Source organism: Mus caroli, unplaced genomic scaffold (genome assembly GCF_978045245.1).
Source record: "Mus caroli unplaced genomic scaffold, Mus_caroli_1 scaffold_15, whole genome shotgun sequence".
Taxonomy (NCBI): domain Eukaryota; kingdom Metazoa; phylum Chordata; class Mammalia; order Rodentia; family Muridae; genus Mus; species Mus caroli.
The window spans coordinates 107695501-107709137 of NW_028227270.1; the positions used below are offsets into that span (position 1 = coordinate 107695501).

Sequence of the window (13637 nt, forward strand, 5' to 3'; positions counted from 1 at the left end):
ACAGTGACTTAGTCTTGGTACCTTTTCTACAGTTATTTGTTTTATAAATGCCTACCCTTTGTGGAGATTATTGACATGTGGAATGCTTTCTAGAAACTCAAATATTCCCTGAAATATAAGCTGATGCTGCTACTCTGGATTACAATTTGAAGGATATGTGGGTGACATTGTGATATGAACCCCAGCTCTGATAAAAAAGCTCTGAGATCCACCCCCACCCCAAAAAAGTCTCTTCCCAATTATATGGGAAGCTCACTGAGAGACAGTTAGCTAAAACCAGCCTTGCTTTGCATGTCATGGGTCATCTATCCTCCACCCCCCCAGACTTGAATCACAGAGGTTCACCCTAGTTCCTCTCTCAGGAATCTCCCTGGGTTAAAACAACAGCAAATCCAGATGCCTAAGGTGATTTCCTGTCAAGAGCCTCACGTCCAGATGCATTAACACTGAGGCTCATTCTGGGAACCCAGAACTGCAGGGAGCCTGACTCAGCACATCGCCACATTCCACGAGGCTAATATTCTAGGGCAATGACTGACCACAGACAAAAGCAAGCACATGCATTGATAAAGCTGGCCAAGGATTTCTAGGGACGGTGGCAGAGTGTACAAAGTCACGGGGCGCGGGGAGCATCTCTGTGTCTCTTAACAGGAGCACTCCCTGGGATGCACCACAGTGTATTGGGCACTGTGATCTAATGAACACAGTTGGCTGTACAAGATAAGAGGGATCCAAGCAAAGGGTGACTGTCACAACTTCACAACAGTGTGAGTGTGTTGAATAGCACTGAATTGCACACTTAGAAACAGATGAAAACAGCCAGGCTATGTACACCTCTAATCCCACCACCTGGGAGGCAGAGGCTGGGAGGCCTTCAGTTTGAGGCCAACCTGGGGTCCTCAAGGAGACCCTATCTTTAAGTAAAAATAAAACCAAACCAGAAACTTTGCTCTATTGCTGAGAAATAGATTAGGGCTGATGATGAAAGGGGCAGAACCCCCTGACATTACCGAGGAGATAGCAAGTGGGTTTACATAAAGCATAAACAATTCAGGAATGCCTGTCATGGTATGTTTCCATGTCACACACTCAGCACATTCATTCTTGTTACATACACCCAGCTTTCTGGTTTACAGAACCTGGAGGCTTCCTCCTAGCCTGATATCCCAGCACCTCACACAGCAGACCCCAAAGCAGTACCATAGCAAGTCTGCCCGTCTCCTCGGAAGCCGATGGAGCATTCGCAGGTGAACTGTGTTCCAGGGCCAGGGCGACAGGCGGCATTGCTGTCACACCCATGAGTGCCGATGTAGCATGGATTCTGAAGGGCATCAGGGGAGCCATCTGTGAAGGGAGACACAGTGTTCAAGAACCTTCCAGAAACCCTGCTGCCACAGGGAGTAAGCCACTACTGCAAAAGAACAGAGTAATGGGGACCAGGGCCCTTTGTGTTGTACTACAATGGGACCACCAAGCTATACCCTTCTAACATATATATATTAAAAGGGAAATGTTCCCCGTAGGCCCATGTATTTGAATAATTGGTCACCAGTTGGTAGCGTGGTTTAAGGAGGTTGTGGAGTCTTTGGGAGGTGGCTTGCTGGAGGAAGTAAGTTACCAGTGAAAAACCTTGACTTTACATCCTGGCCCAACTTCCAGGTCACCCTTTCTGCTTCATGTTGGTAGCTAAAGACATCCTCTCCGCTTCCTGTTCCAGCTGCTTGCTGCCACCCCTCCCCCACAATTACAGATGGCTTCTCTCTAGAACCCTAAGGTAAAATTATCTCTCTCTTTCATAAGTTGATCCTGGTGTTTTATCACAGAAACAGAAAGGCAACTAATATGTCTATACACTGTAGAATACGATTTAGCCCATGAAAGAAATGACAACCTTTGATTCTGACTACATGGAAGAGCCTGAAAATCATCGTGTTGCATGAGTTAGACACAGAAAGACAGATGTTGCCCAGTCTTACATGTGAGTGCTAAAAATGTTGATTTCACAGAAGGAGCATGAATAATGGCTACCTGAGGTAGGGAAGGGTGGAGGGGTAGGGAGAAGGCCAAAGGATGGTTAACAGGCCAAGGGTGCTGCTGGATGGTCAGGTCTAATGTTTTGTGGCACGGTGGGGTTACTAAAGATGAAAACAATTAATTACACATCAAAACAGCTATCAGAGAAGATTTTAAATGTTCTCCACACCGAGAAATGACACGTTTCGGGATGGACATGCCCGTTTCTCTCATGAGATCACTGCTCACTAGACACTCCTGGTGAAGTTAGTTAGCTCATATCTCACACTATGAACAATTATCAATGCGGTCCTTTAAAAAAATAATGTTTTTAGTTTTAAATTTTAAATAGAATTAAAAAAAAATGTTCACTAGAGCCAGCAGTAGCCTTTGGCTGGTTGGCTCTGTGAGGGAACTCATCAGGATAGCATTCTGCCGTGATAGCTCATGAATAAATAGCCCAGACACCCCCATGAATAGGCCTTTGGTTGAATGAACAAAAGCAGGTCTGTTTGCCAAGAGCCACTGATGACCATGCATTTTTTTCTTTCACGGGACGTCTGACCATCCTTTTCTTCTATAGACAGAAAGTAAGAGACTAAAACCCCAAATCCAAGAGGCAGAGATTGACAGGTATGAGTGCAGAGAGCGCAGAGGCATGCGCAAACGCACAGCCATGTCCAGCCTGCATGAGCTCCCTCCTCCTTACCCCTCACAGGCCCGATGGAGTTGCTGAGGGCATAGCGCAAGATCCTCTCCTCCTTGTTGTACAGGACAAACACGCTGTCCACAGAGAGCTGCTGGGTGCTGGGCAGGGCTGGCCTGGCGTCATCGTGGGCACACTCCTGGAAGGTGATGGTCTGACGCCACTGGTAAATATGGGTGTGTGAGGGTGCAGAACCGTCCTGATCAGGCTCCATCACCGTGTACTCCCGGGTGGAAGAGGAAGTGATCACTGAGGTGTGGGAGACAGACAGACAGACAGACAGATGTAAGGAACTTCATCAAAGGCCTTGAGGACATTTGTAGTGAGAGGTTCCTGCCTACAATGAAATCAGATGACAGGCCTGCTGGAGCAACTTAAACAGAACCATTTGTTTGTGCCTGGACTGCTTTCTCCTCCTCTATAACAGCATCGGGGATGGCGTTCGTTAGTACTTGCTGATTCCCATCATCTAGAGACAAGTGAGGTCCAACAGAAAGAGCAGCGGCTCAGAAGGAGGCACGCTGGCCTCCTTCCTCCCAACCATGCGCCAGGCGAGCTTGGAACCACCAACCTGGTACTAGCTGCTTTTGCCTCTGTTCCTCTTGCGGAAGGAACTGTGGTGAGAATCTGATGAGGGCACATTTGTACATTACATGGAATCTATACAATCAGCGGCATTTGGATTGGCTTCCATAGAATTTCTCACTCAATAATCAATAAATAGTGGTTGCTCCCAACCACCTTAGATTACATAACTCTGTGTGATATTAAAAGATACGATATGGAACGTTCTGTAGCAGCCAATTTTAGAAATATTATCAAGAGCAAATCTTAGCCAAGGAGAGGGGAGAAAGTTTCTCTGCCCAGAAAAGGACCAGTATTAGCCCAGGCAACAAAGCCCTCCACTCCCCACCCCTCTCTGTTAAGTATAAAGGCCCTTTCTATCTCTGAGTTCTGCTGCAGCCTGCTCCATATGAGAGCCATGAAAGACAGAGGATAAATAAAAGGCCAGTGTCCGCTGTCTCCCATCCAGCTCCATGTGCTGACTGCCAGCAGGCCATCTGGCTGCAGGCCGTCTGGGGACCTCAGCCCTGTCTCTCCCTCCTTTCACAGGCTTCCAGCCCTTAGAAGGGAGTTGCAGAGCCCTGGCCATGGGTACCACGTGCCTGGAGGATACTTTAACAGTGGCTGGCATTATTAAAAGCTCATTCTGTTTGTCTCAGCATCTGTTTCTAGGGATTGAGCCCCAGAAAAGGGTCAGAAAGTCAGGCTTGATAATGCAGGCCTGCATCCCAGCTACTTGGGAAGCTGAGGCAGGAGGAATGCAAGTGCAGGCCTGATGGAGCTACAAGGATGAGTTCAAGTTCAGTCTAGGCAACTTAGTGACACACTTGTTAAGTTTCAAACGATGACACCATTGCAAACACTAGCAAGCGTTTGCTGAAAGGACCCAGATATAGCTGTCTCTTGGGAGATTAGGCCGGGGCCTAGCAAACACAGAAGTGGATGCTCACAGTCAGCTATTGGATGGATCACAGGGCCCCAATGGAGGAACTAGAGAAAGTACCCAAGGAGCTAAAGGAATCTGCAACCCTATAGGTGGAACAACAATATGAGCTAAGCAGTAACACCCCCCTCCCCCTGGAGCTCGTGTCTCTAGCTGCATATGTATCAGAAGATGGCCTAGTTGGCCTTCAGTGGAAAGAGAGGCCCATTGGTCGTGCAAACTTTAAATGCCTCAGTACAGGAGAATGCCAGGGCCAAGAAGTGGGAGTGGGTGGGTAGGGGAGTTGGGGGGAGAGGGTATGGGGGACTTTTGGGATAGCACTGGACATGTAAATGAAGAAAATACCTAATTATAAAGAAAAAAAAAGTTAAAAAAAATTCAATCCGGGACAAATGGCTCAGGTACCTATTTAGCATATCAAAGCAGACACTAGCCAGGTTCTCCCTACATCCCTTAGTTTCTACCTTCCTGTTACTGGGTTCTCCAAGCTAGCATACCCCACCCCCTTTTCTGAACTCTTCAGCCCAGGGGCTGGGCTGTCCTTCCCCAGCTGCTCTTCCCTGTATAATCCAACCATTTAGTTACCCCCTCTCTTCGTAGCTTTGGGCCTCTTGGTTGCTCCGCCTGGTTTTCCTCTCCCCCATCTCCCCTCCCCCCTCCCTCTCCTCACATGGCACTGAATCCACTCTGGTTTCTGTCAGACATCTCTGCCTCCGACTGTGCTTTCCCACGTCTCTATAAAATAAACTTCTCTTCCACCACACCTAGGGGCAGTCATGTCCCTTCCTATCCTTCTTCTCCTTTTCATCCAATACTAATTTAAAAATAAAAAACTAAAACTTTATTTAAAAAAAAAAAAAAAAAAAAGAGGGGCTGAGGGTGTAGCTCGGTGGTGGGGCATTTGTCTAGTATGTATGCACAAGGCCCAGGGCTCCATCCCCAATATTGCAAGAGACAGAAATTTGACTAAGATCTTGGGATGTAGAGTTCAGGCCCTAGCAGCATAAACAAACAAACAACAGATGGAAATGTGGCCAACATTCACCATGCAAAAGGTCACTTCAACTCAGTGGGGGTGGGAGTGGGGAGCTAGTGTAATTTATACTTCTGAGAATAGGAAGACCACCGAGAGGACAGGGACAGAGTCCTTCAAAGCCACTTAACGAAACCAGTAAACATTCATGATTGGATGTGATAATGAAGTACAATTGACTTAAGCGGAAATGACAGGCCAAAGATTACATACTGAGGTTCCTAAGCTAAATACCAGAAGCCAGATGTGCTGGCTCAAACCTAATCCCAGCATGTGGGAGACAGAGGCAGGAGGTTGACTTTCAGTTGGAGACAAGTTTGGGCTACAGAGTTTTAAAGATAATCCTGACTTTCTAAATAATTTTGATGGGACTGTGTAAGAAAAATGTTCTTTTTCTTAGGACAGAGGTGTTTGAAGCACTTAAGCAATGACCTATGAGGACAGTTAGGGAGAAAGAAGTGTGTATGTGCATGAGTGTGTGTGTGTGTGTGTGTGTGTGTGTGTGTGTGTGTGTGTGTGTGTCTGTGTCTGTGTGTCTGTGTGTCTGTGTGTCTGTGTGCTATAATTCAGGTAGCGAGTGCTAGGAACTAGCCAAGCTGAGTAAGTAGCAGATAGAAGCTCTTGTACTCTTTTCAGCTCCAAACAGACGCCAGAAGGAGAATAAGTGTAAAGACTACAAATAAATACATTATAATAAAATCTTGAATTATATAATAGTGGTGACATATAACATTAATATAGATGGCTGAGTCTAGGGGGAAAATTGCAAAAATATATTTAAATCTTTGTATTCAGGCTTATTTTGTGGAGTTCTTTTATGTCATTTTGTTTCCGTTTTTTAGACACGGTCTCATGTAGCCCAGGCTAGCCTTAAACTCACTGTGTACCTGAGGATGATCTTGAATTTCTAATCTTCCTGGCTCCTCTTTCCAAGTGCTGGAACTACGGGCACATGACACCCGACCTGCTTATGTAGTGCCAGGGACGGAATTCAGGGCTTCAAACATTCAATGTATGTAAGCAAGCCCTCGCCAACTGAGATAGTTCCTACGCCAGTTTCTGGGTGTTTTGGTTTTTGCTATGTAGCTCAGGCTGGCCTAGAGCTGCAGCAATCCCTCTAGGTCAGCCTCCCAAGGGCTGGAATGGCTGATGTGTCCCAATACACCTTGTTTTCTTTTTTATATTCAATTCTCTTCAAGCGTGTCTTCTGCAGTGCTTAGGGAGAAAGGGATTAAAATAAAGAATGTGTTTCCCTTTACAGATCCCAGGAGACTGCCCCAGGAACTCAAGGTCATCACAGTGGGTGGACACATGCAGACTGGCAGCCTGCCTGCCCTGGGACTCCAGGTCTGGGACTTACCTGAGCTGGAGTAGTGGTACAGCTCCGTGTAGGGCTCAATGTGCACCGAGGCTCCATAGGGGATCTGTGGCACTCGGCCCTCCAGCTCCGTACTGATGGTCAGGTGTCCATGTTCATCAATACCGCTGAACTGCTGCTTCAGGACCAGCTTGCCTGGATGCCCCAAGAAGGTCACCTCAGCTTGCCGGGTAAACTCGCCCCCTGGAAAGTAAAACAGGCCTGTCACCCTCCCATCGGGCAAATACACCCTCCTGCTGGCCCTAGGTTCATGAAGGGAGGGGCAAGCGAATAACTCATGTGCCCTGGCTTGTTAACTGAGCTAGACTTAGAACTACAAATATTGTGTGGTATCTCTCCAGAATCTAGATTTAAATTCACATGTTCATTATTATGTATTTAAATACGTATTTATAGAACACATGGAAGTAGAAAGGAGAGCAGGAGGAGGGAAGAAAAGAGCTAAAGGGATGCGGGAAGGGACACGTGGATACTTGTGACATGATGGGAGTGCTTGCGGGAAGGAAGAGCAGAGGGAGAAGGCAACTCTAGTGAGGAGGAGGAGGAGGCAGGGCTAGTGTGCCCAGCCCAGGACAATGGGTGCAGGTCCTGGGAATGACGGTGGACTCTATGCTGACGAGTTTTATCCAGCTTGACAAAAGCTGGAGTCACTGGAGAGGAAGGAGCCTTAGTTGAGAAAATGCCTCCATAAAATCGGGCTATAGGCAAGCCTGTATGGCATTTTCTTAACTAATAATTAATGTGGGAGGAGACAGCCCATGGTGGATGGTGCCACCCCTGGGTAAGTGGTCCTGAGTTCTATAAAAAGGTAGGCTGAGCAACCCATGGAGAGCAAGCCAGTGAGCAGGACCTCTCCAATGGACTCCATATCAGCTTCTGCCTCTGGGTTCCTACCCTGTTTGAGTTTCTGTCCTGACTTCCACAAAAGCCAAATAAACCCTTTCCTCCCCCAAGCTGCTTTGGTCACTCAGCTTGCTTTTGGTCATGGTATTTCACCATAGCAATAGAAACCCTAAGGCAAAGACTCCTCCACCCTGGGCTCCACCCAGCATCTACTTAGAGTTGACCTTGGAAGAACAAGGAAGAAGACACTGTAACCTCAAGTAGAGTTCCCCTCAGTGATCTGCCCACACATCCACAAAAGACTCAGCCTTCCCTTAGAGGGCATGGCCTCGGAGAGCCTCCAAAGGTTCCTGGTACTCAAGAGGATGGTGTTGGTCAAGTTAGATTTACCAGCTAGAAGTGACAGGCTCTTCTCCCTGGAGATGTGAAGAGGTTAGGCCCCTTTCAGATGGATGAGATGCAGGAGTTGGTAACTCTTGTTCAACCTTGGAGACCTTTCTATGTTTGTGTGCAGGTCTCTGCAAGTTTGTATGTGTGAGGGGGTATCCACATGTTCAGGTTTGTGTGCATGACTGCATTTTGGACATAGGGGTGAAGGGATGTGTGCATGGTGGTGGGTGTGGGGCTATACCTATGTGTATGGGTATGTGTGGCAGCCAGAGGTCAGCCTTGGAGATTTTTCCTGTCTCTGCTTTCCTAAGGCTGGTATCATCAGTACATGCCATCATACCTGGCTCTGTACGTGGGTTCCAGGAAATGGATACAGGTCCTTATGCTTGCAAGACAAGCACTTCAGCAACTATGTTTCCTCCTCGGCACCAAATATGGGGACTTCTAAATCCCCATCAAGAAACCATTCCTCCACCAAAACATAATTTCATATGGTCTCCTTTAATGAATATGCTATACATGAATTTTTCCTGGTCCTTATTTCTGAGGAAGAACTAGAGGGCCCCTGTCCACAAATGAAATGCTTCCAGGTGTCTGCAGACAGAGTTCCAAACCCATTCATTCTCAGATCTCCCCCATGACTATGTAGCCCATTTATTCTAATTGGGAATGTCAATTACCAGTGATGCTGAACCCATTCTTGAACCCATCCTGCTCCACTGCAAACATCCATCCGATGATGCCTCCAATGGGTGCCAGGGGGAGCAGAGAGTAGCCGACGGTTTCAGGGATGGTGCTGATGGCTGTGTAAGAGCGCCCATGGTTCATCACCACATAGGAGTGCAGGTCAGTGTTCTCAAACACCACGGGGACCTGGCTGCTCCCCACGAAGATCCTTCCCTTCACCTTGCCATTGACCCGTTGTGGAGAGCCTGGGCCAGAAACAACGGAACAAGGTTAAGATAGTTTTCCCCTACCTTCCAAAGAGAGGAATGTTCATTAGGAAAGCGAAGAGGTGGCATTGCCGTGGGAAATGAAAATACTTGTGATTGTGTGCCATAAGCCTGGATATTCCAATGCCCCTGCCTCTGTTGCATGTGGTTACTAATGGGCAGAATGCTAGGTACCCACCACTGTGCACCAGGGGTCTCGGGATCCTAACACCTCTCCTCTCTCCCACATGACTGATGACAGAATAAAAACCACCCCCATAAATGTGCATCACAGACATTAAGAGTCCCAGCACTACATAAGCATAAGGACCCTAGCATATAAAAAACCTGGTGTGGCAATGTACCCTTGTAAGTCCGAGGAAAGACGAGAGGACCCTTGAGGCTGGCTGATCAGCTTCACCAGCTGGTAAGCTTGAGGTTCAGTGAGAGACCCCATGTCAAAAGAGTAAGTGGAGAGCAAGAGAGGAAAACACCTGATGAGAACCACTGGTGTCCATATGTGTGCACATACAAACACTACACACACACACACACACACAGAGGCATACACACAGCCACGAACACACAGCCACACACAGCCACACACACACACAGGCATACACACACACACACAGGCACACATACACATGCACACACAGACACACACACACAGGCACACATACACAGACACACACAAACACACACATAGGCATGAGAATTATACTACAAAATAAGAAAAAAAAACTGAAGGAAGAAGTAAGTGAAAGGTCAAATGAAGGTCACCTTGCACTGCTGAAGTCTGACACAGAATTACATTCTTTGCAGGTTTTCCTTTCTCTTCTGGCACAGGAGATTGAATGACGGCTTTGTCACCGAACTCTACCCCATCAGCCTCACATGATATATCTTATTTATTTTTCTAGGTTGTGACTGATCAGAAGTATGGCCTCTACCCCCTCCTCCCAGACACATGGACATGTTCCTGGATGTTATCTATCCTCTGAGGAAGGCTGCTAAATGAGATCACTGACCAATCAGGACATATCTGGCATGAAGTGACTCTGTACTTACACTGTGTCATTACACTGGGGATCCTATGACCCCTTGCAGGTTAATGGGGGTGGGGTGGGGGGTGCATTCCAAGAACATTACAGAAACAACAAAGGAAGCCAAGTTAAGAAAGGCAAATAAGGCCCTTCCACCGGACTCTAAGCTGGCCTTTCTCCCCCTGGCTATTGGAGTCAGGGTCTCTCTCATTCAGTAGCCCTAGCTGGCCTGGAATTCAAACGTACAGCAATCCCCCTGCCCCAGTCTCCCGAGTGTTAGGATTATAGGCATGAGGTACTCGTATAAAAATGCATGCCTACATAAAAAATAAATTAAGTAGCAAAAATCCAACAAATATTTCAATCCCAAAGCAATTAATTACAGGGTGTGTACAAAATGTCAAGATGTGTAGCTGAGCAGTTTATCACACCTGAGCTCAATGCCAGTTTGCTTAGCATATTTAGCTCTGATATGGGAGAAAGGAGAGCTAATAAAGTGGACCTTTAAGAAGATGCTCTGGGGTCGGGGAAATGGCCAGGTGGTAGAGTGCTTGCCTGGGAAGCACAGGGTGCTGGACTCAATACCCAGCACCCAGGGATGAACAGAGGAGGGAGGGAGGGAGGGAGAAGGAGGGGAGGGAGGGAGAGAGGGAGGGAAGGAAGGAGGGAGGGAGGGAATACACTTCCATGTGGAATTTGGAAGCTTTTCCTAGGGCAAGGAGTATAAAGGCCAAGCCTAGCACAAATACTTAAAAGCACCCCACCCCTGGGGTGACAAAATTTGGAAGGAAATAAAAACCAGTTTAACATTAAAAACATGCTCCTAAATTAATATGACATCTAAACTGCCTGTTGGTTCCTTGATGAGGAGGGATGAAAATAAAACAAATCTTACCCTCCTTAATTATGACCCAGAAGGAAACAATGGTGTGTGTGTGTGTGTGTGTGTGTGTGTGTGTGTGCAGCAAATTAAAATAACTGATCTCAGGATAGCAAGGGTAAGGAATCTGGAAACAGAGCCACTTCTCCAGCTAGGTCTTAGTCAGTCAGATTTTACAGAGCAACTGAAGCCCCCACGTGAAGGTAGCTTGTGTCAAATGATGCAACTTGGTGGCATCTGAAGAGACAATGGCCAAATACAAGGTTCTGTCACTTTAATTCATTCTAATTTATAGCCCCAAAGGTCTCCAATGTCTGTGACAAAGACCCTTAGACTTACACAAAAGAGTCCCCTGACTGTGTGGGCATAGTGACTAGCCAGGCCTTTGGGGACAGAGGTCAAAGCTGACCTCAGCTATCACAGAACCCGCTTTGGGGCTGGATGTGCGCTGAGTCCAACAAGCTAGCACTGAGGGCGACACCCTGTCATCTTCACCTCAAGCATGATGTGGTTTGGGGACATGAGGAAAGAAGGCAGAGGCAATAGAAAAACTGAACCCACCACATACCCTGGTCTAAGCCAGACAGAGAGGGACAGAGCGGGGGAGGGGCAAGAAGGAAGGAGGGAGGGAAGGAGAGAAAGGAGAGAGAGAGATCTACAAGCAATACACTCAGAGCCAGAGACTCAAGCCAAGTGTGGGGTGCACAAGTGCAGCCCCTTCATTCACTCTTCAGATGGAGAATCTCAAGTCTGAGGTCAGCACAGGCTGCATAGCAAGATGGTGTCTCAAAGGCAAACAACGAATAGAGAGGACTCCAGAGACAAAGCTATGAGTGAAGGAAAATGGGAGAGGAAAAAAAAAAGAGTATATCCTGGGAGGAATGCCCACAGGGAATGTAACAGAGATGACGTCATTAAAAACTGCACATTCCAGAGACCAGGGCAAAGGACAAATCTATAAACAAGCTCCAAGACCCAAAGCCACTCTCGTCCTTCTCTGTGAAGCTGAAAATGCACAGGAACAGTACCTTACCTTCTGCCACGCACTGTCTGCCGTTGCCTGTGTAGTTGGCCACACACCTGCAGCAGAAGCCAGTAGCATAGTCTCTGCACTCTGCATGCACGGAGCACTGGTGTCTATTGTTGGCACAAGTCTGCTGGGAACCTGTGTTGTAGCTGAATACTGTTTGGAAAAAACAAAAGCAAACCTGTCAAAGCTTTGCAGGTTCTCAACTGAGAGGCATTTCCACACAGGTGTCCTTGAGCCAAATGGACTCGCATCTACCTAAGACCTTCAAGGGGCCAAGCCAACCACAGCAGACTAAAGCCCATGGCATGAGTGTGGCCATTTGGATAAAGATAAGGCTCTATAACTCAGATCACTGATATAAACAAGTCTAAAAGAAGCTGAGAAATCATGCTTAAAAATTGCCACAGATATGTGTGTGTATGTGTGTGCGTGTATTTCATATATACTCAAAAGTTGATCATTATAAAAACACACACACACACACACACCACCACCACCACCACCACCAACAACAACAACAACAACAATTTAAGAAAAAGAGGCCATAAATTTGAAAGAGAGTAAGGGGGGGAGTATAAACATGGAGGCTTTGGAGGGAGAAAAGAAAGGGGGAAATGATGTAATTATTTTATAATCTCCAAAATAAAAATAAAATTTAGGGGGCTGGTGAGATGGCTCAGCAGTTAAGAGCACTGACTGCTCTTCCAAAGGTCCCGAGTTCAAATCCCAGCAACCACATGGTGGCTCACAACCATCCATAATGAGATCTGACTCCCTCTTCTGGTGTGTCTGAAGACAACTACAGTGTACTTACATATAATAAATAAATAAATAAATCTTTAAAAAATAAAAATAAAAAATAAATAAAATTTAAAAAACAGCCGATCAGAAACAATCCTTCGATTACATCTCTTCTAAGATCATTTGACCCAAGACTCAAAAAAATCCCTCTCTGGTTTAAATTTCCACCACCCAAGTTTGTTTTATTAGACTTGCAAACCTGCCCATTAAATTTAATGATCTAGCTAGAGCAAATTCGTTTGGAATGAAGTTCAAAATCTCAAGAGGAGTAAACTTCTAGAAACAACAATAATCCTGTTTATAATTGACTTCATGAGTGAAGATCAAGATGAAATGCATCCTCAGGTAGATTCTATTGGCTGCAAGTACTTGGAACTTCCAGTGTGTACAAAGACGAGTCATAACTGAACCAAAGGGCACCTGAGTAAACCCGAGGTTTTGTGATTGCATAAGATCCAGCCAGCAATCCCCCATTGATGGGTCTGCTGTGTTCCGTGTATCTGAGGGCAACCATTTAAACAACACCAGAATGTTACTGTAGGCCTCAGACAGCTGATGTTTCTAATAAACACAGTGAAATAACTTGGGAAAGGGACCAAAAAAAAAAAAAAAAAAAAGCCATCTGTCACAGATACACTTTGAGTTGAAGTCTGGGCTTCTGTGACTATCACCACCATTTGTTGTTGGGAGTAAACAAATGTGACAGTTCCATAAATGATCGTTTCAGATATTTAGGAAGGATAGAGGAAAAAAGATAAGGCTCAAAACTTAACATCTATAAGCAAACATAGACAATAACAGAATCAGAGGCTGGATGCTGCTGGTGGAGAGGTCAGGGTATCCCTCCTCTTCCCTAAACCCAGAGAGCAGCGTTTGCGAGGTATAAGGCTGGAGCCCACGAAATCATCATTCCATGGAATGGCATCGTGGTCACTCCTGTGGCTCAGTAGTGATCATAAATCCCCATGTTGCCCATTCTGGGTTCTCAGTATGGACAGACAGACAGTAATGACTATGGCCATGAGGTCCATCAGAACAAGAAAGGAGAAATAAACATGAGTTAGCATGACTTAGTAGG

At 46.4% G+C, this 13637-nt stretch overlaps 1 protein-coding gene across 1 annotated transcript in view; it reads right to left on the reverse strand.

Annotated features, from left to right (window-relative positions):
- Nid1 (nidogen 1) overlaps nt 1-13637 on the reverse strand; it is a 71680-nt gene that overhangs the window by 26497 nt on the left and 31546 nt on the right. The window contains exons 5-9 of the mRNA XM_021180582.3: nt 11762-11911; nt 8551-8802; nt 6620-6820; nt 2723-2968; nt 1201-1344 (exon numbers count right to left, since the gene is read on the reverse strand). Of these exons, the coding sequence (XP_021036241.1) occupies nt 1201-1344; nt 2723-2968; nt 6620-6820; nt 8551-8802; nt 11762-11911 (993 nt within the window). The remainder of the gene's footprint in view (nt 1-1200; nt 1345-2722; nt 2969-6619; nt 6821-8550; nt 8803-11761; nt 11912-13637) is intronic.